This window comes from Vipera ursinii, assembly GCF_947247035.1.
Source record: "Vipera ursinii genome assembly, chromosome: 17".
Classification (NCBI taxonomy): Eukaryota; Metazoa; Chordata; class Lepidosauria; order Squamata; family Viperidae; genus Vipera; species Vipera ursinii.
Genome location: NC_139530.1, coordinates 3,954,674 through 3,979,841, shown reverse-complemented (window position 1 = coordinate 3,979,841; position 25,168 = coordinate 3,954,674). Strand labels below are relative to the sequence as shown.

Below are 25,168 nucleotides of genomic sequence, written 5' to 3'. Positions count from 1 at the left end.
CCAGGGGGCTTGCAAAGCGACACTCTGTTTTTTTTTAAAAGGATTTCCCGAAAATCTGGACTCACCACTTCCGCCAACGCCGAAATCACCTTCCCCAGCGTGGTGAGGGACTTGTTAATGTTTGCCCCTTCCTAAAAAGGAAATCAGACGGAAACGTTGCTCAGGCACCAGAAAGTTGGAAAGACAAATCTTGGCTTCCCCTGTCCTCAAGCAAGCTGGGTGTTTGTTGACCCAACTGCAGCAAGGATCTTAATGCCTGGCTCTGCACGGGGTGTGTGTGTGTGTGTGTGTGTGTGTGTGTGTGTGTGTGTGTGTGTGTGTCCGTCTCCAGTAAGCAATGGCTGAAAAGGACTAGAATCCGTTTTAAAGTTTTAAAGAAGAATTGAGAGGAGTTGGGTCTATGAAAATGGGGCCAAATGTGCTAAAGAAGCCCGTCAGGGAATCACACCGGTCAGGTCATGGTCAAGAGGGCAACTTCCAGGCCCTGGGCTGTCTGCAAACCAAAGAATGATGGCCATTTGCCAGCTGCCCACCAGAGCCCTATCCGTGGGAGTTTATACCTTTAGTCGAGTCCCTTTGGCGCCGGTCGAATCAGCTCTCTCGCTCCCGGCGAGATCCACCAGGCTGATTTTGCTAACCTGGAAAGAAGAGGCAAAGCAAGGAACACTTTAGTACTCTGATCCAGAGGATAAAGAAGAGGCCAGGGGGTTGTTAATTCGGCAGGATCCAGCAAGACCAGGATTGAATTGGGCTCCGTTGGACCGGTACTGCCTTACTGTTTTTAGAGCGTATACAGTGCTCAGTAAATTGTCTGCTTTTTGTTGTGGTTTTCCAAAGTGTTATCCCAAGCTTAGAAAGCTTCTCTTCCACTGGGGATGTGCAGTTTTTTTTTAAAAAAACGGGCGTATCCCACCATGTCCATCGACCTATCTAAAGTAGGCTTGTAGGGAGGAGGCAGAAAGGAATTAGTTAGTCATTAATTTGTTCAGCTCGGCCGAGGCAGAAGTGCCTCGGCTTCTGAGTGTGGGAAGCTGGTCTCTCTTGTCTTCCAAGTTCTTCCTTACTTCTTTTTTCCATTGCTGGCGATTTCTCTCTCCCTTCTTTTGCGTTCCAGATGATAGCGTAATTCCTCTGGAAAAGCCAGAGAAATTAACAGACTAACAAGAGTTGGAAGGGACCTTGGAGGTCTTCTAGTCCAACCCCCTGCTCAGGCAGGAAACCTATACCATTTCAGGCAAAGGGCTGTCCAGTCTCTTCTTAAAAACTTCCGGTGTTGGAGCCTTCACAGTTTCTGGAGGCAGGTGGTTCCACTGGTTAATTGTTCTCACTGTCAGGAAGTTTCTCCTTAGTTCTAGGTTGCTTCTCTCCTTGATAAGCTTCCATCCTTTCCTCTCCTGCCTTCTGATGCTTTAAAGAATTGGCTGACACACACACCCCTCTTCTTTATGACCGTCCCTCAAATATTGGAAGACTGCTATCATGTCACCCACAGTCCCTTTCATCAGATTAGACATGCCCAATTCCTGCCATCATTCTTCATACCTGCCTCGTCTCCTAATTGTCTTTGTTGCTCTCTCTCGCTCTCTCTCTTTTTAAAAGAAAAGCGGGTGAGTTTTCCAAAGAGTTTCTAAGGATGTATGGTTTTCCCTCCTGTCCTCTCCTACCCCTAGAAAAACGGCTATCGCAGCCTCCCGCAGGCTCTCGGATCGGTTGCCAGGATCAACGGCCGCCCCGCCATTTCCCAGGGGAAGAAACCAGATTACCTTCTCGGTGGAAAGGTTTGTTTCATTATCGAGTTTCTTCTGAGTGAAGACTATGGTGAAGACAGCGTGAGACCGGCTGCTGGTCTCGTTCATGTTGGTAGCTGCTACCGTCCTTGGGAAGGAAAGAAGGGGCACGCGGTTAGGCTTGGAGAAAGCAAAATATTACAGAGAGGAACATAAAGCGGGAACGGTTAGATTGACAGCTTTATTCCGAGAGAATAGATTTAATGATGGTTTTTTATCTGGATCTCGCTCCTGCTCAAGGACTCCTGCTACGGAGTGCCAGGATATTACCAACCTGGCTTTATTCCCAGCATCCATGAGGTCTGCAATATCGGTGTAAGAAGTGACCGCAAGCTTGGACAGGTCTTCTACGTAAGGCCCAAGCAGTGGGTGTTCCCGGACGCGCAAATTCCCTTTGTTTTTGGGGTTCAGCAAGTCTCGGACTCTCTCGCAATAGATCTCCATGTAACTGACCTGTAAGAAAGTGACAAAACGGTGGCACAGAGGGGTTTAAAAAAAGGGCTGCCACTACACCGCTTAGTCCTCGACGTACGACCACAACTCAGCCCAAAATTTCTGTTGCTAAGCGAGACATTAGTTAAGCGAGTTTGGGCCCCGTTCTATGACCTCCCTTGCCACAGTTTGTCCAGTGGAATCACTGCAGTTGATAAGTTAGTAACCCCTCACTGACTTCGCTCGTCAGGGGGTCTCAGAAGGGACACTGTGACCGTCATAAGTAGGAGTCGGGGGCCAAGCGGCTGAATTGTGATCACGTGACCACGGGGAGGCTTGCAGACGGCTGTGAGTGTGAAAAAGGTCACAAGTCGTTTCCCCCCCTCCGCCCCAGTTGAACGGTCAGTAAATTAAGTCGAGGGCGAGCTGTGCAGAAGAGGCAGGTCACACAGAGGAAAATGGGATTTCCAAAAGTTAGAAGGGCCGGTTTAGAAAAACTCCCGTTATCCATCACGGAGAGCGCTTTTAGGGCCGAGACATCAATAAGTTATTCTGAGAGCTTCTCTGGACCGCTCGGCTATCGGAGCTGCAAGCTGCGGTGAGGCAAGGACCCAGGCAAACCGCTCTGAGCTCAAGCAGCCATCTTAGGTAAAAGTGGGCCTCTCTTGAAGATTGCCCAAGAGAAGCTGCCAACTTCGAGCCTTCTCCTTCCTTTCTTGGGGCGTGCAGACACAACTGCTTACCTCCACAGAGTAAGACATGTCCTCGTTGCTGTTGTCGTTGATCTTCTCAAAGAGTTCTTCGCACAGCTGCCAAGAAATTGGGAAAGCATCGAGCTATAGTTTATGAGGAAAGGAGACCTAGGATATTTGGTTATCACTAGGCCACCTCGGCCACACAAACACACACACACAGAGCCCACTCCAAAATGCATTGGCAGGTTCCTAGTTTAGCTCCGGCCAGCCAAAATTCACCAGAGGCAAGCCACTTTCTATCGTTTCTCACGGTGACCGAAGTGGGAAGGCAGCTTGGGTAAGGGAGGAAACGGGCCTTCAAACTCAAAATATGTAGGTTGGTAAGCTGCCAAGAGCTAACCCTAACCCTAACCCTAATAATAAAAAATAATAAAAATAAGATAATTGAAATTAGGAACGGGGGTTGCATCTCCAAATGGCGATGATTACAGAATCCAGAATAACAAGAGTTGGAAGGGACCCTGGAGGTCTTCTAGTCCAACCCCCCTGCTCAGGCAGGAAGCCCTAGACCAGAGGTAGGCAACCTCGGCTCTTTTATGACTCATGGACTTCAACTCCCAGAATTCCTGAGTCAGTTGACTCAGGAATTCTGGGAGTTGGAAGTCCATGAGTCATAAAAGAGCCGAGTTTGCCTACCCCTGCCCTAGACCATTTCAAACAAACGGTTGCCCAATCCCTTCTTAAAGACTTCCAGTGTTGGAGCATTACGCTAAATCTTCTCTATTCCGTCATAAAAGCATTAACTCCGCTACTTATTTTTTAGAAGAATCCTTTTGTATTTCTGTCGGTTTGGATACTTTGAATAGCGCCTCATTTCTTCCTTACCTCCTTCTTGTACCCCCGAAGAATAAAGAGATTCCCTGTATGCAAAGCTTTCAAAGCCCAGATCCCGGAATCCTAATTTTATATTCAAAATAAAATGCAAGAAACGGCTTGGCAAATCTTTGCCAGGGCTTCTTTTCTCCCAAATGCAACACAGCAGAAACTCGAGTGAGCAAAAGTTCAAGGAAGATATATTTCAATCAAGGAGACCCCCAGTCTACGGCTTCTAATAAAGCTAAGATAGTTGTATCGATGTAGCCGGAGCGGGCCGTTTCCATTTGTGACAAGTTCTTATCCGGCACTCCCCCAAAGCAAAACGCAAGCTTGTTCGGTTTTCAAGTGAAATCATGGACGTTAAGAGCGCTAATTATTGTGTCACGAAGTGTAGAAAAATCAGATTTTCTAACTGTACGTTTTGGGGCACAATAATGGCCCGTTTCACGCAAAAATTGCTGGTGAATCAGCAAGTTGCAAGTTGCTATGTTTAATTTCTGATTCTCTGATCTTTCTTCTCCGAGAGAACCTCAGCTCGAACACTTGCCTAACATTTCATTTAATCAATACGCTTGAACCAAGAAGCCCTGTTTCTCCTCCGCAGGTTTGATCAGATGGCTGGCATGCTTTCAGACACAATGATTTTTGCTCCTGGTCCCAGAGCAGAAAGATTTTTCGGATCAACTATTCACAAAAAAACCACTTATACGAGCTTAGCCTTTGCTCTTCCCACCTCCCTTTAATGGTTTCTTTCAACTAACTCAGCATTGCAGACTGGAAAATGCTGTCTCTCGGTGCCAAAACGCCATTGTCTTTTAAAATTATTTGAAGAAGACAGATGGACAAAAGGCAAAAAAAGCATCTGGAGAAGTCTGTCAATGTTTCAATGTTTCCTTCGATATGCACACAGTGTATCCCAACTTCCTTAAGAAGAGCAAAGTCATAAACAAATAGAACAGAGAAACAGTTAACAAAAATAGATGGAAACGAAATCCAGAGTCGGTTGGATCCCACTTTTCTGACCTAAGCCATTGTTCAGAGGCCACATTTTAAGCAGGAAAAGGCATTCCACACCCACAACCGACCACAAATTGTGGCGAACGCACAATCTGGAAGGAGACGGAAAGTAGCGGAGGCATTTTTAATCTATTTATTAAATATAGATGGTGCCTTGTCTCACCACGCAGAGGCATCATTTTGTTTGCAGGAGGGAAAAGCTGGGATATCCTTGTGAAAGGCTGAGGCAAAAGAAGAAAAGAAAAGAAAAGAAAAGAAAGAAAAGAAAAGAAAAGTAAAGAGAAGAAAGAAGGAAGGAAGGAAGGAAGGAAGGAAGGAAGGAAGGAAGGAAGGAAGGAAGGAATTTAATTTAATTTAATTTTTTAATTTTTAATTTTAATTCCATTTATATCCCGCCCTTCTCCGAAGACTCAGGGCGGCTTACAAGCTTAGCAGAAGGAAGGAAGGAAGGAAGGAAGGAAGGAAGGAAGGAAGGAAGGAAGGAAGGAAGGAAGGAAAGAAGGAAGGAAGGAAGGAAGGAAGGAAGGAAAAAAGAAGGAAGGAAGGAAGGAAGGAAGGAAGGAAGGAAGGAAGAAAAAGAAAGAAAGAAAGAAAGAAAGAAAGAGAAGAAAGAAAGAAAGAAAGAAAGAAAGAAAGAAAGAAAGAAAGAAAGAAAGAAAGAAAGAAAGAAAGAAAGAAAGATTGATTTGGGGCCTGCAAAATAAGCAAAGATCCCGTTTACCTGTGGGATGATCCCTGCCTGGTTCTCCTCCTGCTTCCCCATCATGGTGTAAGATTTTCCCGCTCCGGTTTGGCCATATGCAAAGATGCAGACGTTGTAGCCTTCAAAGGCGTGGAGCAGCATCTCTTTCCCAATGTCATTGTAGACACGGTTTTGAGAGGCGAAGCAAGGATCCTCAGACTGTGGGGATTGAAGATAAGATAGAATAACCTTTATTGACTTTTTTTCCCCCTATGAACACACTGGCAAACCTTAAGAAATGAAATTCTAATACCCGCTCTCAAAAGAAATTAGATAGATAGTTGATAGATAGATAGATAGATAGATAGATAGATAGATAGATAGATAGATAGATAGATGATAGATAGATAGATAGATAGATAGATAGATAGATAGATAGATAGATAGATAGATAGATAGAATACAGAGCAGGGAGACTAAATCCAAGAACAGCTGAAATATTTGATGAAGGCATCCTTGGACACACTTGTACCCCCTATGAAATTTAATATTTGTGATCGCAGACTGGAAAATGCATTTAGATCAAGAGGAACCTTGGCTCTTAAAAACAGCTAAAATCGCAATACAATCAGAGCGGGGGAAACAGCTGTTGTTGGCTGGAGGACTCAAAGGGGGAAATATCCACCCATCAGCTCCACGGCTTGGATCGCGCTTTCGGAAGGAATCTGGGTTCAAGACAAACTAGGGTCCTTACCGAGGTATGGGACCAGTACGAATAGTCAAAGCTGAAGGATTTGGGTGCTTCTTTCGGATTCTTTGGATTCAGGATACCTGAAAGGAAAAAAAAAACCCGTAAGACATTTACTATCTAAGAACTCTTGAGGAACAATCGGGGCGGAGAATGTGCCATTCCTATCTTCTGCCAGATGTCAAAGCGAAAACATCCGAGGTTAGCAGCGTCGACATCTGTCGGAACCATGACACTAGCTACTTTACTAAGCTTGCCTCCCAAAATGGGACTCATGAAAAATTATAGTTTCTATTAGAAAAGTGAGGTGCAAATGTATTGTGCACTGAAGATGTTACCCTAGGTCAGGGGTCGGCAACCTCGGCTCTTTTATGACTCGTGGACTTCAACTCCCAGAATTCCTGAGCCAGCCAGAGCCGAGGTTGCCTACCCCTGCCCCAGGTGGATAATGGAAAGTCTGCAAGAAGACAACCAAGTTCAGAGAGGGCTAAGAACTATCATAAACAAGAGTAATACTGTCCTCAGGAGAGCCACATTTGTTTGAGTTGGGGGGGGGCGCTACATGAATAAATCGTTCAAATAAATAGGACCAGCATTGCGCCGTAGACTTCTCAATTGCTAAATAATCCGGTATGAATCCTGTGGGTTTGTTTCATTTTATTATTTATTAGAGCCATCCAAAGTTCTCACCAGATTCTGGTTTTGAAATGCTGGGTGAGCTATTCAGTGACTGAATTCATGGATCTTTATTTATAAGACTTACACGGCCACCGGGGGGGGGGTTGGGGTTGAGGACCCCTGTTTTAAGCCATGGTTGTGTTTTTACCACGGTTCACTGAATCAGCGGTCGGGTTCGTGTGGCTTGTTTGAAGAAGAAATCAGATTAAAGGATAAAAATGGATCAGTGTCATCAGAAGAGTTCAGGAAGTCATTTGGGAATTTTGGCCAACTTTCCACAGGATGTAAATGAGAGAAATTAGTAATGTGAATTCCATAGACTTTTGCTAACCCCTTTTTCCGCTTCCGTTTCCTCTTTCATAGTTGGACAGTGGGCTTACACACACACACACACACACACACACACACACACACACACACATATATCAAGGTTTTCTAACAAGGTCTCTTCTTTCTTAATGCTTTTTTGATTTTCCCAAGCATTTTCCCAAGCATTCCAGCGACTCTTGCGCTATGTTTCGTTCTGATATTTTATTATTTGGGGGCGTGGGGTTTATTGCTGTTGTGAGCTACCTGGAGTTGTGCCTGACTGAAACTGGGCCGCGCAAACAAGCGAAGCCCCATCCCTCGTAAACCACGCTATCTCCGGTCTGCGGAAAAACCTCCATCCACGGAACCGGTCCGTAAGTGCCCAAAAAGCGAGGGGCCGCTGGCTTCAAAGAATGTATGTACGAATGCGTTCTGGAACAACACACTTTTTAACAGGCTTTGCGTTTCTGGTTTGTTTCCCTTAACAATACAAGGGATGTCCTCGGCAAGGGTGAAGCAGGGGGACACCCACTGAATTTTGCGTGTTGTCTTTCACCCTGCCCTGTATACAACTACCTAGCAGTGTGTGGCATCCAGCCACAGCAACACAATCAGAAAGGATCCCTCATCTTTGACCATCGTCTCCTGCTTTTTGCAGGCTCTCCCGATACCTTGCTACTTAGTCACTGCTTTGCCATTTATTTTTTTTTAAATTTCCACTGTGCTCTATTCCGGAACGGGCCTCCCATCCAAGGCGATGGAATGGGAACAGGATCCATTCGCGGCCTACAAATAGCAACGGTTGCTATTGGGGGCCTCCTAAACTTGGCGATTCCGCCCTGAACGGAGTCCTGTGCGGAGCTCTTAGCTTCGGAACGCTGACAACCAGGCGGAGGCCAAGATTGATCTCGCTTGCAGAAGAGCATCGGGCGATGGTGGGGGGAAAAAGATATGTTGCTTCCCATCGCAGCAGGGGAGAGTAAAGGGAAAGCAAAGCAAACGGGCAATCGGGGGGGGAGGGGGGAGCCCTCTCGCCGCAGCAAACGTCTCAACCCAAAATTACAAGGGGGATGGTGAAGAAGAGGGAGGGACGGAAGCATCCCCCCCATCCACCAAGAGCCTTGGTGGAGCAGTGGGCTAATGCCTCCTTAAGTAACACCAGCTGCCTGCAGTTAGTGCAGGTTCGAGTCCCACCAGGCTCAAGGTTGACTCAGCCTTCCATCCTTCCCAGGTAGGTAAAATGAGGACCCAGATTGTTGGGGGCAATTAAGCTGACTTTGTAATAATGCCGCTTGGGGTGTGTGTGAAAGCCCTAATAAGCAGGCATATACATAGAATGAAGGCTATTGCTAAGCACATTGATTGTGCTTAGATTGTAAGCCGCCCTGAGTCTTCGGAGAAGGGCGGGATATAAATGGGATTTAAAATAAAAAAATAAAATAAAAAAATACATTCCTCCCTAAAGGGGTGGTGGCACTGAAGGATATATTAATAGGGAACTTTTTCTAAAAGCAGCTCAGAGCCGGCGGTGGGAGCTGGAAGTCGACAATTCCCACTGGGCCATTTCTACGGCAAGGGCCTCATCTCCTTTCATTGAGAAAAAGAAGACTCCAAGTAAAGCGTGTTCTCCGGATACATTCACTGGCTTGAATGTTAGGAACGGAGATGTTTCGGGGGGGCTCCAAGCTGCCTCGTTTGGGTTTTTAGGGTAGAAAGAAGAGCTTTGTGACATAGATAGGATAGATGATGCCCTTGTGTAAGGGATATTAAGCTTGGCCTTTGTCTAGTTGTCAGCATTCGTAAGTTAAGAACCCAGCATGTGACTCCACTCAGGGTGGAGCTGTCAATTAAGGAGCTGTGGGGGCACAGTAGCTAGACTGCAGTACTGCAGGCTAACTCTGCCCGCTGCCAGGAGTTCGATCCTGACCGGCTCAAAGTTGACTCAGCCTTCCGTCCTTACAAGGTCGGTTAAATGAGGACCCAGATTGTGGGGGTCAACATGTGGAGTCTTTATGGCTTAGAGAGGGCCATAAAGCAACACAGAGTGATATATAAGTCTAGGGTGCTATAGCTATTGGTCTCAATTTAGCCAAGATGATGCAATGATCTTGATCGGCGGGAGGACTGGCAAGCCGTGACATTAAAGCACTCCGGATAAATGAAGCAGTTGAACTAACAAGTAGGGACAAAGTACACGCGGCTAGTATACATGACGATGTTGTAGAGCGGTGCAAATTGTTCACGATATGTCACTCTCCTTCCGAACAATTTCAGAGTTTCCACACTGCCGCCGCAACAGCCCCGCTGCGATGCAGTTGTCCCGTTGTCGGTTTCCTACTCCAGACCAATTTCTTCAGTCCGGATGCACAGGAACCCCGGGCTAATAGTTTAATTACACAGATCCTTAGAAAAGGGGATGGGGAATCACTGGGAAGAAAGCGAAGACCTGCACTAACCGCTTGCGTGTTGCTCAACAAAATTAGTGTGTTTATCTGGAATTTGAAGGGGGAAAGAAAAAAAAGAACCCCAACATGGCAATTAAGTCTTCTGTTTGCAAACCACCCCTCAAATGCTTTTGTGTTACAACTATAATTAGTTTCCATCACTGTGGTGCTAAAAGCAACTTGGAGCATCGCAGTTAACCCTGGCCACCTGCTTCAGAGAACACCACAGCTTGAGTAGCGTTTTAGGCTGCACTGTCATTTTTATAGGACTGTTTTACCCCTGTGCTATATTTGCCCTTCGTTAGGATTCGCGCTTGCCATTTCTTAAAGTGGAAGACAGGGCTTCGTTGTCTCAAAATACCAATTGTTGGGACTGGGTTTCCCCTGTTGACTTGACACGCGATCATCATTTCTTGCCTAGCAGACTTTAGAGCAGACATGTCAAACACAAGGCCCGGGGGCCGGATCCGGCCCGCGAAGTGGTTTCATACGGCCCACAAAGCCATCCTGGAAACAGTGAGGGAACGGCCCCCACTGCCATGGCCCTGGCCCAGAGACCCTCCTCCTGCCAGAGACCCTCAGATCTGTCCCACTCCTGCCTGGGTCCCCATAGGCACCCTTGATGCCAACGATGTAGAGCTGGCCACGCCCACCCAGTAGGCCATACGCACTCTAGCCACGCCCACCCAGTAGGCCACGCCCACCCTGGCCATACCCACCCGGCCCCTTGAGGGCAACTGCAATGCTGATGCGGCCCTCAATGAAATTGAGTTTGACACCCCTGCTTTAGAGGCACAGACCCGCGGCTCGAAAATAAACTAATTTTTTTTTACAAAAAAAAAAAGGACAACATCCATCATTGGTGGCAAATGAAAAATTGGAACACAGATCTGTTTCTCTGATTTTTCTCGTCGTCTTCTTGTTGGGCTACGTTTGACTCGAATTATGAGCAAGTCCTCCTTAAAACCAGCATTTTAATGAATTATGTTGTCTTTAAAGATGCTAGGGTATTCAAAACACACCCACTCCGATATATTCTATCACACAACGTGGGGTGGATATCAACTGATTATATTCGGCATTAAAAGAAAAAAAAGGATAAGAAAGGCAAGGAGGACAACGAAAGCGGCAAAATAAGCTTGAAAGGGCCAAATCACATGCTCTATTTGTAACCTTGGAGTAGGCTCTCCTTCCCTTCCCCCACCCCACGTTTTAGGATATGACTAGAAAGTCTTGGACGGCTTACAAGAATCTAATTAAAATAATCTGGAGGCAGAGTTCACGTTACTTCGGAACAAATGGGGAGAAAGGCTGGAGAGAGGCCGTTGCTTCCCGGCCAGGCCGACTCAAATAAAAGCCAGCTCCGCAGACATTTGTGAGATGGGCTTAGCCTGGAATCTGGAATCCTGGGGGTTTATCCCCTGGCTTTAGGAATTGTCGTACCAGGAGGAGAAAGGAGTGGATTGTGCAGAAGACGGGGAAGGCCAAAAGCTGCTGGAAAAGCTCTCATCCCCAGCTGCTCTTTGCAGATCCAGGGGCTATAAATACCCGCCTTGCAGCTGGCGCTTCGGCAGAACCACATGTCCACTTGCGGCCTCGACCTGAATAAACCAGCAGAAGCTACAGCCTAAAACTTCACTTGGAGTCTTTGTTCTCCGGGCGGACGCTGGACACTCTTTTGTAACTGGGGCCACCGTTTTTTAATGCGGGGCTCTGTGTCGTATTCGAAATTGAAGGTTTGCGTGTGTAGCCAAGCACGGGGAGAGGCAGCTCTCACATCTGGATATTGGCTAGGATGGAATGCAGGGTGGGGTGGGGTGGAAATCCATTTCATAGGGGGGTGAAGAATGAAGGGCAGCTTTAAGCAAGGCAGAGAACGTATCAAGAAACGGATTCACAATCCAATGGTTCTCCTTAGTTGGAAAGCAGGTCAACATTCTCCGCTGCCAGCTTCTCCCAGCTGCCTACTCAAAAAATGCAGCGCTCTTGTTGTTTTCTTCTGGCTCAGAGGAAAGAACGGAAGAATAGAATGCCAAAGTTCACATCTTGATGCATCAAATTAAAAGTTTTCATGGAGCTCGGTGGTTCTTGCCTTCAATCGGCTTCCAGCATTTTTTTTAGGATAACGGAACTTTAACTTGCAAATATCTTGAGCCAGAGCTTCCGGGTTTGTTTTTTTTTTTTTGCTCCCTTCAATTTTCTCTCCCACACAAGAGAAAGGGCTTTTTTTTTTCTCATAGAACGCTCAGAACGGAGTTCCGGCACCTTTTTTTGGATGGAACCTTGTAGGGTAGACAAAACGGGTTGTATGACCTGTGTGAGTTCCGGCACCTTTTTCTTTTACAAAAAAATAAGCACTGGACAAATTCCAAGAGAGAAATGGCAAACCGTTTTCTGTATTATTAGCGGTGCCTTTTTTCGTAAAAGAAAAAGGGGCCGGAACTCAACACACGTCATACAACCCGCCTTGCCTACCCTACAAGGTTCCATCCCCCCCCCAAAAAAGGTGCCGGAACTCCGTTCTGAGCGTTCTGTGACAAAAAATATACCCTGCTTCTTAGCAAGAAAATTACAAGGATCTCTCTAGAAACTACTGGAATTCATGGACATATTTATTTATTTATTTAATTGATTGATTTTATATACCGCCCTATTCCCGAAGGACTCAGGGCGGTTTACAGGGCGAATTAAAACAATACAAATAAATACAATTAAAATAGAATTAAATTAAGACTAGCCCACAATTAAAACAAATTAAAATTTAAAATTTAAAGTTAAATTAAAAACCCCTCAGTCCAGGCCAGAAAGATCAAATAACCAAGTTTTCAGGTCACGTGATCCCCTTTTGCGACCTTCTGACAAGCAAAGTCAATGTGGAGGACGGATTATATAGGGAAGAATTCAAATCAGAAAGATTTCTAGAGATCAGGTTATCTGTTGTACTTCCTAAAAAAATAAAAAAAAATACAACTCCAGGTTCTGTTCGAAGAAGAAGCAACGATGCCCTTTAAGACACGGGTTTGTTTCTCTTCTGTTGCTTCAACCCTGAGATAAAAAGGGGGTTGGGCACCCTCCAATCTCATTGCTTTCACTTTTTCAAGCCAATTCAGTCATCACAAAGACATGATGCGGAGAAAGCTCCTACCGTTTAAAACAGAGACTGCTCTGGAGAGAGGGAATTTTTAAAACCTTAAGAAAAAAAAAGGAAATGAGATTCATAAATTGCATTCCTCTCATTGTAGTTTTGTTTGAGGCAGGGTTGATAATACTGTGCTCAGGGCTTCATCAGCTATTTCAATGGACTACCAAAAACGAACGAACAAACTTTTTTAAAAAAAAAATCCATTAATGGAGGGTCCAACTAATTATCAGCATGGGAAGCAATTTTTTTCTAAAAAAAAACCAGTATTTGGGGGGCGGGGAAGTGGGAGAGTCACACTGCATCCCTTGACCTCAGAAAAAATATTTTTTAAAAATTTATATCAACATTAAGCGAATAGTTCAATGAGCCGGGCTTGTGGGGAATAGCCGTTCCTTCCAACTGCTGGATTTGAAGCCAAGCAAAAAGCACAAGGCCAAATTGCTTGGAAGTGGAAGCATAAATTGTGGCATTTCGGTTGCTGTCATATGATTGAATAACATTCCTTTCCAATTGGCTGGACTTGTTTGTTGTGTATTATTAAAAGAGCTGGGAGCTGATTCACCAGAATGATGTCACAAAAGGAAGCTATATTGCAGAGCTCTCTTCTATATTGCTTTTCAAAGAGGAGGCCAATCCTCTTGCTAATAGAAGAAATTGACCAGAGAAAAGATGGGAGGTGACCTCAGAGGAAAAATACAGAGTCTTCTGCCTTCAAGAACAGAACAAAAAGTATCTCTAGAGCAGGGGTCTTCAAACTTGGCCCTTTGATGACTTGTGGACTTCAAACTAATTCTGGGAGTTGAAGTCCACAAGTCATCAAAGGGCCAAGTTTGAAGACTCCTACTCTAGTTCCTAACTGAACAAAGAGGAGAGAGACAAGGAAGGGTTTAGTCACAACTGGGGGAACACACTGGCTGAAGGCAAAAAAAGACCCATCAACTTGGGCGCATTGGGGAAGGGAGTTCGCTACAGAAGTGCTGGTTCAAACATACCATCAAATTACAGCGTCCTGGCCCATCGGCGCAACTGGAAAATGGTCCCCAGATATTGGCTCTATTTGCTTTGCTCGAGTTTTTCCATGTTTCAGGAGGTAGATGTGTGAATTTAAGGGGGGGAAAGGCCCCTTAACAGAATGAACAGAATGATCTGTTGGGAGTTGGAAGGGACCTTTGGAGGTCATCTAGTCCAAGCCCTTGCTGAGGCAGGAAACCCTGTACCATTTCAGACAAATGGTTGTCCAGTCTCTTCTTAAAAACTTCCAGTGTTGGAGCACCCACAACTTCTGGAGGCAGGTCGTTCCACTGGTTGATTGTTCTCGCTGTCAGGAAATTCCTCCTTAAGTTCTAGGTTGCTTCTCTCCTTGATTCCGTTGCTTCTTGTCCGGCCTTCTGATGCTTTGGAGAATAGCTTGACTCCCTCTTCTTTGGGGCAGCCCCTGAGATACTGGAACACCGCTATCATGTAACCCCCTCGTCCTTCTCTTTGTTAGCTTAGACATACCCAATTCCTACAACTGTTCTTCATATGTTTTAGCCTCCAGTCTCCTAATCGTCTTTGTTGCTCTTCTCTGCACTTTCTCTAGAGTCTCCACATCTTTTTTTACATCGTGGCTTGAATAAACCTGTAAAAAAGGCAGCTCCAGAATCGGTTTTGCCATCCCACAGCTGACCATCTCCCACTCCTCACTTCGAAAATCCCCACGGCAGCATCCTTCCAACAACTGCGTAACATCTGCAATCAGCTCTGAGTGCCCCCACAAGCAGGCTAGGCTCGCTGCCAACATGCCAGTTTCCTAATGCAGTCAGAACATGTGATTTCAGCTGGACTGAATAACAAAACAAAAAAAAAATCTGACAAAAAAGAAGACGCCCGTCACGCGCGGGGAAAGATTACAGCAGGTATATACACCTCAGCATCCTCCGCAAGTTTCAAATGATGGATCAATCGGAGACCAGATTTCGTAGGAATGAATTTTCTTCAAGATTCCCCCCCCCAAAAAAAAAACAGGACAAAGGAAAATCGGGACAACTCCCCATTGGTTAAATCCAAGGTTATTTGTCAGAAGAGGCAAGTTTCTTTTCTGCTCAAAATCAATGTTGGCTATAATTTCAAGATGAAGAATCCCGATTCCTTGCTGAATCCTAGCCCATGGTCAACATATTGCTAAATTCTTCAGGAGCCTGGAAAGCGTAAGCAGCCGTATCTTGAGAGTAAAATGGGCAAGATTAAATCAAAACTACCTCTGCTCTTCCATGTGCTAATAATCTGACCATCTTTCCCTTAGGATTCTCTTCCGCCCTGCATTCTTGGCCTGATAGGGACCTGATGTGGCAATCCAAGAATCCAATAGCATTCACGTACAAATGGTTTAAAAAGTTCTTAGCCAAACATCATTTAAAGCCTGTATTTCTATGTCATTCCATCCAATTCCACCCAGTGAGAACACCACAAACTTTTTCTTTTAAGAAAGCCTTCAAAGCCATAAATGGTGCCTGTGAAGATGGCCCGAACATCCTGCAAACTCTCCTATTTTTCCCTTTCACCCTCTGCATCTCTGACCCCTGTTTTCCACAATGCCCTCTTTCTGTACATTCTTGGCATATTTCCCACCTAACAACGTACTCAAGAGACTCTGGCTGCAAGCCTTAAGGAGGTCTCTAAGGCTATTTTCCCACAGTTATTAATGATCCAAATAAGTTTGACCACCTGCCATCTCGGTTCCCTTTTGTCTGTCTGTCTGCAGACGTTCAGAAAAAAAAGCTACAGATTTTTGATTCCAAGAGAAAGATGTAAAGCAAGCTTCTCTCAGGTTTTTTTTTTTTAAAATGCCTTAGTCCTTGTGCTTTGTTGTTTCTCTTTTTAAACATTGTTCCTGGCATTTTTCACCTTCAAGAGACTATGCTGACTGTTAACAGCCCCAACTTTAGAATAATCTTGTATGGAAAAAGGAATTATCTGATACAAAATTAACAAAGTTGGCAAAACATTAAGGGTAGGAGGAAACAAGAAGAGCCACTTATAATACAACAACAACTCTGTGAAGAAAGCTACAGGCTTACGGAAGAGAAAGCGCAGGCTGGGCATTCTTTAAGTGCTATCAGATTGAAGGGGGGGGGTCAAAGATTTTTTTTTCTCCCTGCAACACCAGACATAGGACTAAATCCTAAGAAGCACGACGAGAAACAGTGTCGAACATTAATTAATTGATATTAATTAATTAATTGATATTAAAAGCAGTTTGAGTGTAGGAGAGTGGACTGTCCCTCGCTAGCGGTCTTTATATGAATGAATGCAGACGAACCTGCAGCCATCTGGGTAAATCACCATTTTCTATCATTCCAGTCGGGGTAGTAAATGGCCAAAGATCCTGCCAGTTGTAGTTTGGAAACATCTGGAGAGCCAAAGATGGTTCATCCTTAAAAGAATACGAGGGCTAAGCTATTGGTTGGGAACCCACTTCTTCCTAGTTTTCCTGAGGTTAAAAAAACAAATAAAATACATCTAGAGCGACACAGGCTTCCTATTTCTGACCTACGAGGTCCCACCAAGCCTAGGCTTTCAACTAGCAGATGGCCAAAAAAAAAAAAATGAACAGAAGGACATCCTGAATATTAGGCTTACAAGTTACAAAATAGCATCCAAAATGCCCAGGCCAGCAAATCTTGTTCCCCAGAATACCTTGTGAACGCGTCATCTTGCTACTTCCAAAAAAAAAAAGGAACTTGCACAAGATGGACAAGTCGCCTTTGCTAATGACAAGGAAGTCCTTGAAGCGTGTGTGATTGTTTTCCACTCATTTCCAGATGATTACGCCAGGAAAAATGCTGCCAGGTTAAGATAATAAATCCTTCCAGAGCAACAACAACAACAACAAAAAAATAAAAGAATAGAGACTGCCACAAAAAGAAAGAAAGAAAAAAGAAAAGAAACTGTTGTTTGAACAACTGTCAGTGAGGTTATCTATGTGCAGTACCAACAATGTACAGAGAATCCTGGAAAGGAAAACCACACTCTTATTAGAAAATTAAGCTCGACTTACTGGTTGAATTTCCTTGCATTTGAATGATGCATTTGGACTCTTTGCTGGTCTCCCGAGAATTAAAAGGTCTGACCCGAACAGCTACTTTAACAGAAGCTCCTGACATTTTGATGGTCTCTTGCCTCCACTCCAGAAATTAAACTTCAAGGATTTCCACAGGGTCTTCTAGTCTTAGCTTTTAGAAGGAAAAAAAAAGAGTAGTGATTTTTTACAAATCCGTATCAGATAAACGGCCATTTATTATAACCAAGCATGTTTGATCCAAACACACACACACACACACACACATTTCCTCAGCATGTAAAACAGTGAGATTATTCACACTGCTCTTTTACCAAGCAGAGAGAGAGAGAGAGAGAGAGAGAGAGAGAGAGAGAGAGAGAGAGAGAGAGAAAGCTTTGATGACTGACATCACTCATGACTCAGTCAGCTTTAAAAATATAGCCGTTTTCTGTACAGCTTGTTCATTTAATTGGTATAAGTGGCAAGTATAAAAGAATCCAACACACCTCTACGGATTTTTTCTAAATAAAAAAAAGACAAAAAGCCTATGCAATATCTTTTAGTCTTTTCTCCTTGGCCAATTTCTATGTTCTGCAGAGGAGAACGATGCTGCAGAAAATCAAACTAAACCATTACATTCTCTCTTCTCAGAAGTAAAAAAATGCATTTTAGCTGGAAGAGAAAGCAGAATATATACGTGGGCAAGTGAAAATGTCTTCCCCAAAGCATTTCCAAACAGCTGATGTGATGTCAGATAAAAAGCAAAATAAGAGGCTTAAAATAGCACACAGTATCCTGCACAGGCTTCATTTGTTCATTGTGTTGACTGATACGGGTCAGGATCATTTCAGTTAACAAGCATGATCAATACCTTTTTAAGTTCTGTCATTACTCCTTGCATGGGAAATAAACATTGAGTTGCTTATTTTCAAGGCTGCCTGCAATTAGTGCAGGTTCGAGTCCCACCAGGCTCAAGGTTGACTCAGCCTTCCATCCTTCCGAGGTAGGTAAAATGAAAACCCAGATTGTTGGGGGCAATTAAGCTGACTTTGTAATAATGCCGCTTGGGGGGGGGCTGAAAGCCCTAATAAGCAGGCATATACATAGAATGAAGGCTATTGCTAAGCACATTGATTTGTGCTTTCAATTGTAAGCCGCCCTGAGTCTTCGGAGAAGGGCGGGATATAAATGGGATTAAAAAAAACTATAGGGGGGGTGTCCAGAGATTTCAGGTGACAACTGGAGAATCTCTATCAGCCAGGTCGTTGGCGAATGCAAGCTTTCTCTAAAGCAGTCATATAATTACAGCGTTCCGATACCTCTTATTCCGAAGACCTGTTACACAGAATAGAATAATAAGATATAAACATGTCTAAAAGGCAAATGTCTGTGGAGATTCTCAGCCATCCGGGCCATAGTTGTCTCAAAGGTGGGGTTTTTTTTTTCCTTCTTCAAAGGGCAACTGGACTGTTTTGTTTTGTTTTTTTTCCCTTGAGAAAGAAAAAGAAGAAAATGTTTCACTTCTCGTTCCACAAGCTTCATCGGTTCTGCTTCATCCCTCCACCATCCGAACTGATAAAGCCTCTTAGATGAGAAGTGAAACCCCTCCTCATCAAGAAAAAAAACAGGTCAGTTGCTTTTTCACCAAAAAAGCACCTCTGAGATATGCCTAAAGGCACGTACGATGGTGGAATTAACGGACGACAGATTACAACCGTCCTGTCAGAAGCGATTCAAATGACTGGATTTGTCTTAAGTTGCTTAACTGGGACATTTAGAGAGCCAGAGAGTATCGTGCAAACCCCCAACGCCTGAACATTTCTGAAGCAGAATCAGAATCCCCAAAATAACCTGTGGCTGTCTGGATTAGGCGAGGGGTGACTCTGAGCCAGGCTGTCATGCGCATGGAGAAGGTGAACTCTCCCTGTTGACCTCAGGCTTATAGACAGGGATCCTAAGAAAGCTCTACAAAAGTGGGGCCTATCCTAAGCAGCCTGATATTTTTTTTACAGCACACACACACACACACACACACACAAATACGCAAAGGACTAACAAAGGGGCAGAAAGGAGATGGGGGGGGTGGCTGCCTTCTGAAAGAGTCCCAGTACAGGACAATGACGATAACAAAAGTAGGCAGTGATCCCTTTGTGAAGTTGGCTTGTTAGAAGTTTGAGGTCCTTTGATCAGCAGAAGTGCCCTTTAGCTAGGCTGCTAAATATTTCAGCGTCAATGAAAGGAGCAAGAACGAGTGTATGAACGCTATCAAGTTTGGGATCTGTCACAAAATCCGTGTTGCTTTTTTTTTTTTTTGTAAAGCTTATGTAGTGCTATGGAAACAGCGCGTTACAAAAGCCAGCGTGTATGCATGCGTCTATTAAAAGCTATTCCAACCGAAATTCGTGGAATGGACTCCTCCAAAGGTATCGGACGACAGCTTAAAATACCTTCCATTCCCCTTTCTGTAACCGTAGTCACAGAAGAAACACCATAAATGAAAATAAAATAAAATAAAATAAAACTCACAGATTCTAATAAACATGTGTACAATGATAATGACAGATAATAAAAAGGGAGGCAGCTGAAAGAGAGCTGAAATATTTTGAGATTCAAATGAAGAGCTCTGCTTCCAGAACTATCACCAAGATAAACACACAGCTTAGAGGGAGAGCTAAGCTAGCCCCTAAACCCCACCCTATGCAATTCCCCGACAGACAGACAGCGTGGAGTGAAAAAACACGCAAGGGGCGACAAAAGCCTCAGAAATTCCAGGCAGCGTTTTTCACGGAGCTACTCATCATCGGGGTCTCTCTTGCCATCCCATCCCTGACCAGAGCTCCTGGAAGACGGTCAGATCATAATCCCAATATGGCTGCCTCGATAATTGTGCTGTGCTGGATACTGTCTAGAGGAAGGGAGGACACATAGCAAAAAAAGAAGAAGGAGAGCATCTATCTTGCGGGCTAAAACAGTTTTAAACAAAAAGCCGGGGGTGAACGGGGTGGGGTGGGGTGAAGGGAAGAGGGGGAAAAGAGACACGAGCTTGCTGCAGTTCCCCCCACAAATCGCCGTAAGGAATCAGGTTCGAGTTAAGACTGATTAACTTGAGCAGAGGAGTGGTGGCGGGGAAAAAAAAATCAGCCTCAAACCCCACCCTGCTTCCGAGATGAGATGGAGTTGAGGCCGCAGCACTGTGGCTCAAGGAGAGGGGAAAAAATGTAAGCTGGAAACAGTCAATTACGAGAGATGGGCCCAATCCAGAGCAGAGCCTTCAGCACAGGGCTGAAAGGCAAGAGGGCTCCATTCAGAAAACTCATTAAGAACTTCCCCTCAATCCCCCAATCTCAAAGTCTCCGCTTGATGGACAGATGTTGATTTGAGCCTGTCAGTGAGTGCATCATTTAAACTTCCAACACTTGGAACTCTAAGCAAAACTCAGGAGAGGTAGAGGAAAGGGGTGGGTGGGTGGGTGGGGGGGTCCCATTTCACTGGTTTGGGAAGCTCCCCCGTGCCAACATGCAAAAAAAAAAACCCCACCCAAAAACAGGCTGCCACAAGATCTCACCATAGCTGCAAAAAAAGTCTCTAGGGAGAACACGAAGTGGATAAAAGGAATGTGGGTGAGGGGAGGGCAAAAAAAAACATCCTGTGAGGACTCGGCAACTGGAATTGACCGGTTGGGGGATAAAACAACAGACTCCTTGAAAAGAAAAAGAATTCAGGAAACACGCTTCTTCCTAAAAAAAAGCTTAGGCAAAGAAATTGCTGGTAGGACATGAGAGAGAGAGAGAGAATGTGTACCAGACAGAAATACTGACCCCTAAACAAGGCAGCCTTGTTTATTCAAAATGGATATATAAAAAGCTAAAGAACTATCTTGCAAATGCCTTTATAACAAATGCAAACCTGCAGACAGTAAATGCAGATGCACCCATTTTGTTGAATCTGCATACAGCTAAATACATGGATTATATTATAATACGCCCACCTATTTACCCCCAACCTATCAGTGCCACATCCCTTAAGGTTTTTTGCACGCTAGCCTCTCTAAATGCTTCAGTCAACTGCAGGTTTTTCAAACCAACAGGCCAGGGACAAAACAAGCACACCAAGGAGAAGGTCCTTAGGTAAACCTTACTTGGGAGTAGAACTATTTTTGAGAGACAGGCATTTCTTTCCATTCCCATACCTAGAAGTAGAACTCACAAAATAAAAAAAAAGACAGCTTTCAAAAGGCCTGATTACTAGTAATTATTAGCCTAACCACCCTTGGATTTGCACAAAGGGAAGCTCAGCCAATCTCATTGTACACATGTTGTACTTTGACAATAAAGATTGATTTGATTTGACAGTAATTATATCTTATATATATCTCTATCTCTATTTATACACACACAAACATATATATATACATATGCATATATATATATATATATATATATATATATATATATATATATATATACATATGCATATATATATATATATATATATATATATATATATATATATATACACATACATATACACACACATATATATATATATACGTATGCATATATATATATACACACACACACACCTGAAATAACACACCATGTTTGTATTGTCCTGGCAATGAGGAAAGATGTGGCAAAATGACCCAGTTTATTTATCATGATGGGTTTGCTCCGAGATCTTACCCATGGGAGGGTGGGAAAGGGGTACTAGGCTGAAGCCTGGACTACAACTCCCATCACCCCACAACAGCATCTCCCACACCTCCAGAAGAGGCTACTGAGCGAAACCCACCCTCCTCCCCCAACTAGATATTGCTATTTTTTATTTTTATTTTGAGAGCTGTATGCAATGAAATTTCATTTTGATGTATGCCGATTGGTGTACATTCAAAGTGACAATAAAGTTATCATCATCATCGTCATCATCATCATCATCATAAAATTTGCTTTCCCTTTGGAAGAGATGCATCTTGACCGGGGAGGGGGAGGGAAAAAAACAACAAAGGGGAGAAGGAAGAGAGGAAAAAGGGGATAAAATGAAGAAGGAGGAAGCATGATGGCCTCCACGGGCAATTCCTTCCATCAGGCCAGGCTCGCCATCGTTGGCCCATGGAGGCGTTGGCTGAGCAGAGAGATCGGACTCCAAGCCCATCATCCCCGGCCAGCCCCCCCCTCCCGACGATGGGCGTTGCAGCCCTGGGGGCATCTGGAGGGCGCCAGGTTGGGGAAGGCAGGTGAGCAGGTGGCTGGGTGGGGAGGACAAGCCCCGCCCCCACGGCGCCGGCTTCTCCTCGGGTCACGTGACGCGCGCGGGCGTACCCACCGCCCCGCGCGCCCCCCCTCCCACCCGGTTGAAGCTCTTTTTTTTTTTTTTTTACCTCAACGCAGGGAAGGTCGGAGCGACACCGGCGCCACAGCAAAACTAACGGCTTCCCGGGCGGTCGGGACCGGCGAGGCAGCTAGCGGGGAAGAGGCCGCCGGCGAGCCCCATCAGGGCGCTTGCCCTCCCGGGACGGCGAGAAGCAGACGAGGAACCGCCTGACAGCGCCGCCGCCGCCGCTCTACTGACAAGGGAAAGCGACGGAGCCGCGCTCCCCCCACCCACCGGCCTCGGGCCCCGCCCCTTGCTCGCGGCCGCCCTCCAATCGGAGGCGGCAGAAGGCCGCCCGCCTCCCGAACTCGGCCACCGGCTTCCCCGCCGATAGGTGGCCGTGCTTGTCCATCGCAAGCCCGAGGTTGACGGAAAGGCTCAGGCGGGGAAGAACGCCTCCGCTGCCAATCTCGGAGCGCCTCTGAGCCAATCCCATGAAGGAAAGGGCGGGAACGTGGGGGGGGGGCCGCGAAGCCAGCCAATGAGCGTTCGAAGAAGGGATGCGCTTTCCCCCCCCCCGCTTCAGTCCGGGAATTCTCCTTGGGATTCTTTAAGCCGGCGGCGTAGGAATGCCTGGGCGGCCCCTCGCGCGGAGGGACACATTCGAGAAGGAGGGAGGGAGGGGGAGTGAATTGACCAAGCGGACTATAAAAGGGGGAGCATCGTGAGGGATTTTTTCCTTTCCCCTCAGATTTCCAATTGAGGGGAAGGTGATGTGTAAGAAAATGGGCTATTTTTTTTTCCTGCCCCGCCTAGGAAATATTTTAAATTTTAAATTTGCTATGCAAAATAAATCCTTTGGCACGTTTGCACGTTTCCTTTTATTATTATTATTATTATTATTATTATTATTATTATTATTATTATTATTATTATTATAAATGCAGGTAGTCCTAAACTTGCATTCGCTTAGCGACCAAAGTTAGCGTCACACTGCTGCGGCATCCCCGTGGTCAGGTGATCAAAATTCAGATGCTTGGCAACTGACGTGTACTTAGGACGGTTGCCTGTCATCTGTAACCTTCCCAACAAACTGGATCCACTTAATGACCATCCGATTCCCTTGACAACTGCAATGATTTGTTTTAACAACGGTGGCCAAAAACAAATATGTTGTAAAACCCACTTAACTTGTCTTGCTGAGCGATAGTTAATTGTGGGCTCAATTGTCACAAATCCGGATCTGACTGTATTATGGAATGCCGTTGCAGCTTCAGGCATTTTGCATTGTACAGCAACCTCAAGCTAGAGTTCGCAATCTTTAAATATTTTATCTCTTTGTTTCTATTTTATTCTCACTATTGATTTGTGGCAGCCATTTGCCCTAAAATGGTTTCATTTGTATACCTCTTTTCTCCTGTTCTTTTTTGTTTTGTTTTGTTGTTGTTATTCTTAAAGTACCTACTTATATGCCATCAAGGTTTCAAAAACCTCCCCCCCTACAAAGCTGACTTAGACAAAAATCAAAGTTGGTTCAACAAAATATATAAGGATGCAAGGCTTCAACGGTGAAAAGACCTAGACATTGCTATTTGAAAATAGATCTTTTAAACGTTTATATGTTATTGTTTTACTTATCTACTTATCTAGGTGAAATGTTAATATATATTGCTAAGTCCATGTATGATATGCCATAGGAAGGAAGGAAGGAAGGAAGGAAGGAAGGAAGGAAGGAAGGAAGGAAGGAAGGAAGGAAGGAAGGGGATTGTAACATTTATGTTTTACTTATCTAGCTGAAATGTTAATATATATTGCTAAGTCCATGCATGATATGCCAAGGAAGGAAGGAAGGAAGGAAGGAAGGAAGGAAGGAAGGAAGGAAGGAAGGAAGGAAGGAAGGAAGGGGATTGTAACATTTATATGTTTTACTTATCTAGCTGAAATGTTAATATATATTGCTAAGTCCATGCATGATATGCCATAGGAAGGAAGGAAGGAAGGAAGGAAGGAAGGAAGGAAGGAAGGAAGGAAGGAAGGAAGGAAGGGAGGGAGGGAGGGAGGGAGGAAGGAAGGAAGGAAGGAAGGAAAGGAAGGGGATTGTAACGTTTATGTTATTGTTTTACTTATCTAGGTGAAATGTTAATATATATTGCTAAGAAGGAAGGAAGGGGATTCAGACCCTTTTTTTTTAAACAGCAGAGGCTGGGACTACAGAGGCTAAACCCAAATTACATCATGAATTGAGTCCCATGGGGTTTATCCCGGGGGTCTTCAAACGTGGCCCTTTTATGACTTGTGGACTTCAACTCCCAGAATTCCTCAGCCAAGCGTGCCTGGCAGAGGAATTCTGGGAGTTGAAGTCCACAAGTCATAAAAGGGCCACGTTTGAAGACCCCTGGTTTATCCTGTCAGTATGTGCCTTTAACTCGCTGGCAGAAAACATTCAGAATTTTTGTGGGTTGTCTTTTGTTTTGGTCTAAGTCTTAAGCGATGAAATATTGGACCTGACTCATTACAATTCAGTGACACCTCATGCTTTTCTAGAACAAGCCACAACTCTCAGTTTATTGCAGATAAATAACATCAGATTTGTCCAATTACTTTTCCCTCGGAAGGAGAAGACCAAAGAAGCAATAGCTAGCAACCAAATCCTTCGATGCAAAAATCACATCCTGGGTACTGTACAAAGCATTTGTCGTTCTGATTTAAGAAGCCCGCCCAAAATACATAAAAGGAGCCACGGGGAGGGGTGGAAAAGACTTTTGTGAATGTGTAATCACCATTTATTGTTCTTCAAAGAATTAGGAACCGAACAGAGGAAACTGTCAGCAGAAAAGAAAATATATATTTTTTTCTTTTCAGTCTTATTTTGTTTCATTTTGTCTTTTTTTTTAAACACTGTGGTTTCAAATCCTTTTCGAAAAAGGACGTTCAAGTATCTTTGTAGCAGAGGGCAGTCATAAAAAAATGTTTCATCTTTTTTATATAGTTTCTTTTTTTTAAAAA

The 25,168-nt window shown here is 44.5% G+C and overlaps 1 protein-coding gene across 2 annotated transcripts in view; it reads right to left on the bottom strand.

The window, feature by feature from the left end:
- Positions 1–22,406, bottom strand: part of KIF1B (kinesin family member 1B) — a 76,202-nt gene extending 53,796 nt beyond the window's left edge. For both annotated transcript variants that reach the window (XM_083375536.1, XM_083375535.1), the window contains exons 1-9: positions 22,230–22,406; positions 16,850–17,024; positions 6,244–6,320; positions 5,529–5,708; positions 2,963–3,028; positions 2,062–2,240; positions 1,764–1,875; positions 561–638; positions 66–131 (exon numbers count right to left, since the gene is read on the bottom strand). In XM_083375536.1, the coding sequence (XP_083231662.1) occupies positions 66–131; positions 561–638; positions 1,764–1,875; positions 2,062–2,240; positions 2,963–3,028; positions 5,529–5,708; positions 6,244–6,320; positions 16,850–16,955 (864 nt within the window). In that variant the 5' untranslated portion in view covers positions 16,956–17,024; positions 22,230–22,406. The remainder of the gene's footprint in view (positions 1–65; positions 132–560; positions 639–1,763; positions 1,876–2,061; positions 2,241–2,962; positions 3,029–5,528; positions 5,709–6,243; positions 6,321–16,849; positions 17,025–22,229) is intronic.
- Between the last annotated feature and the right edge of the window lie 2,762 nt (positions 22,407–25,168).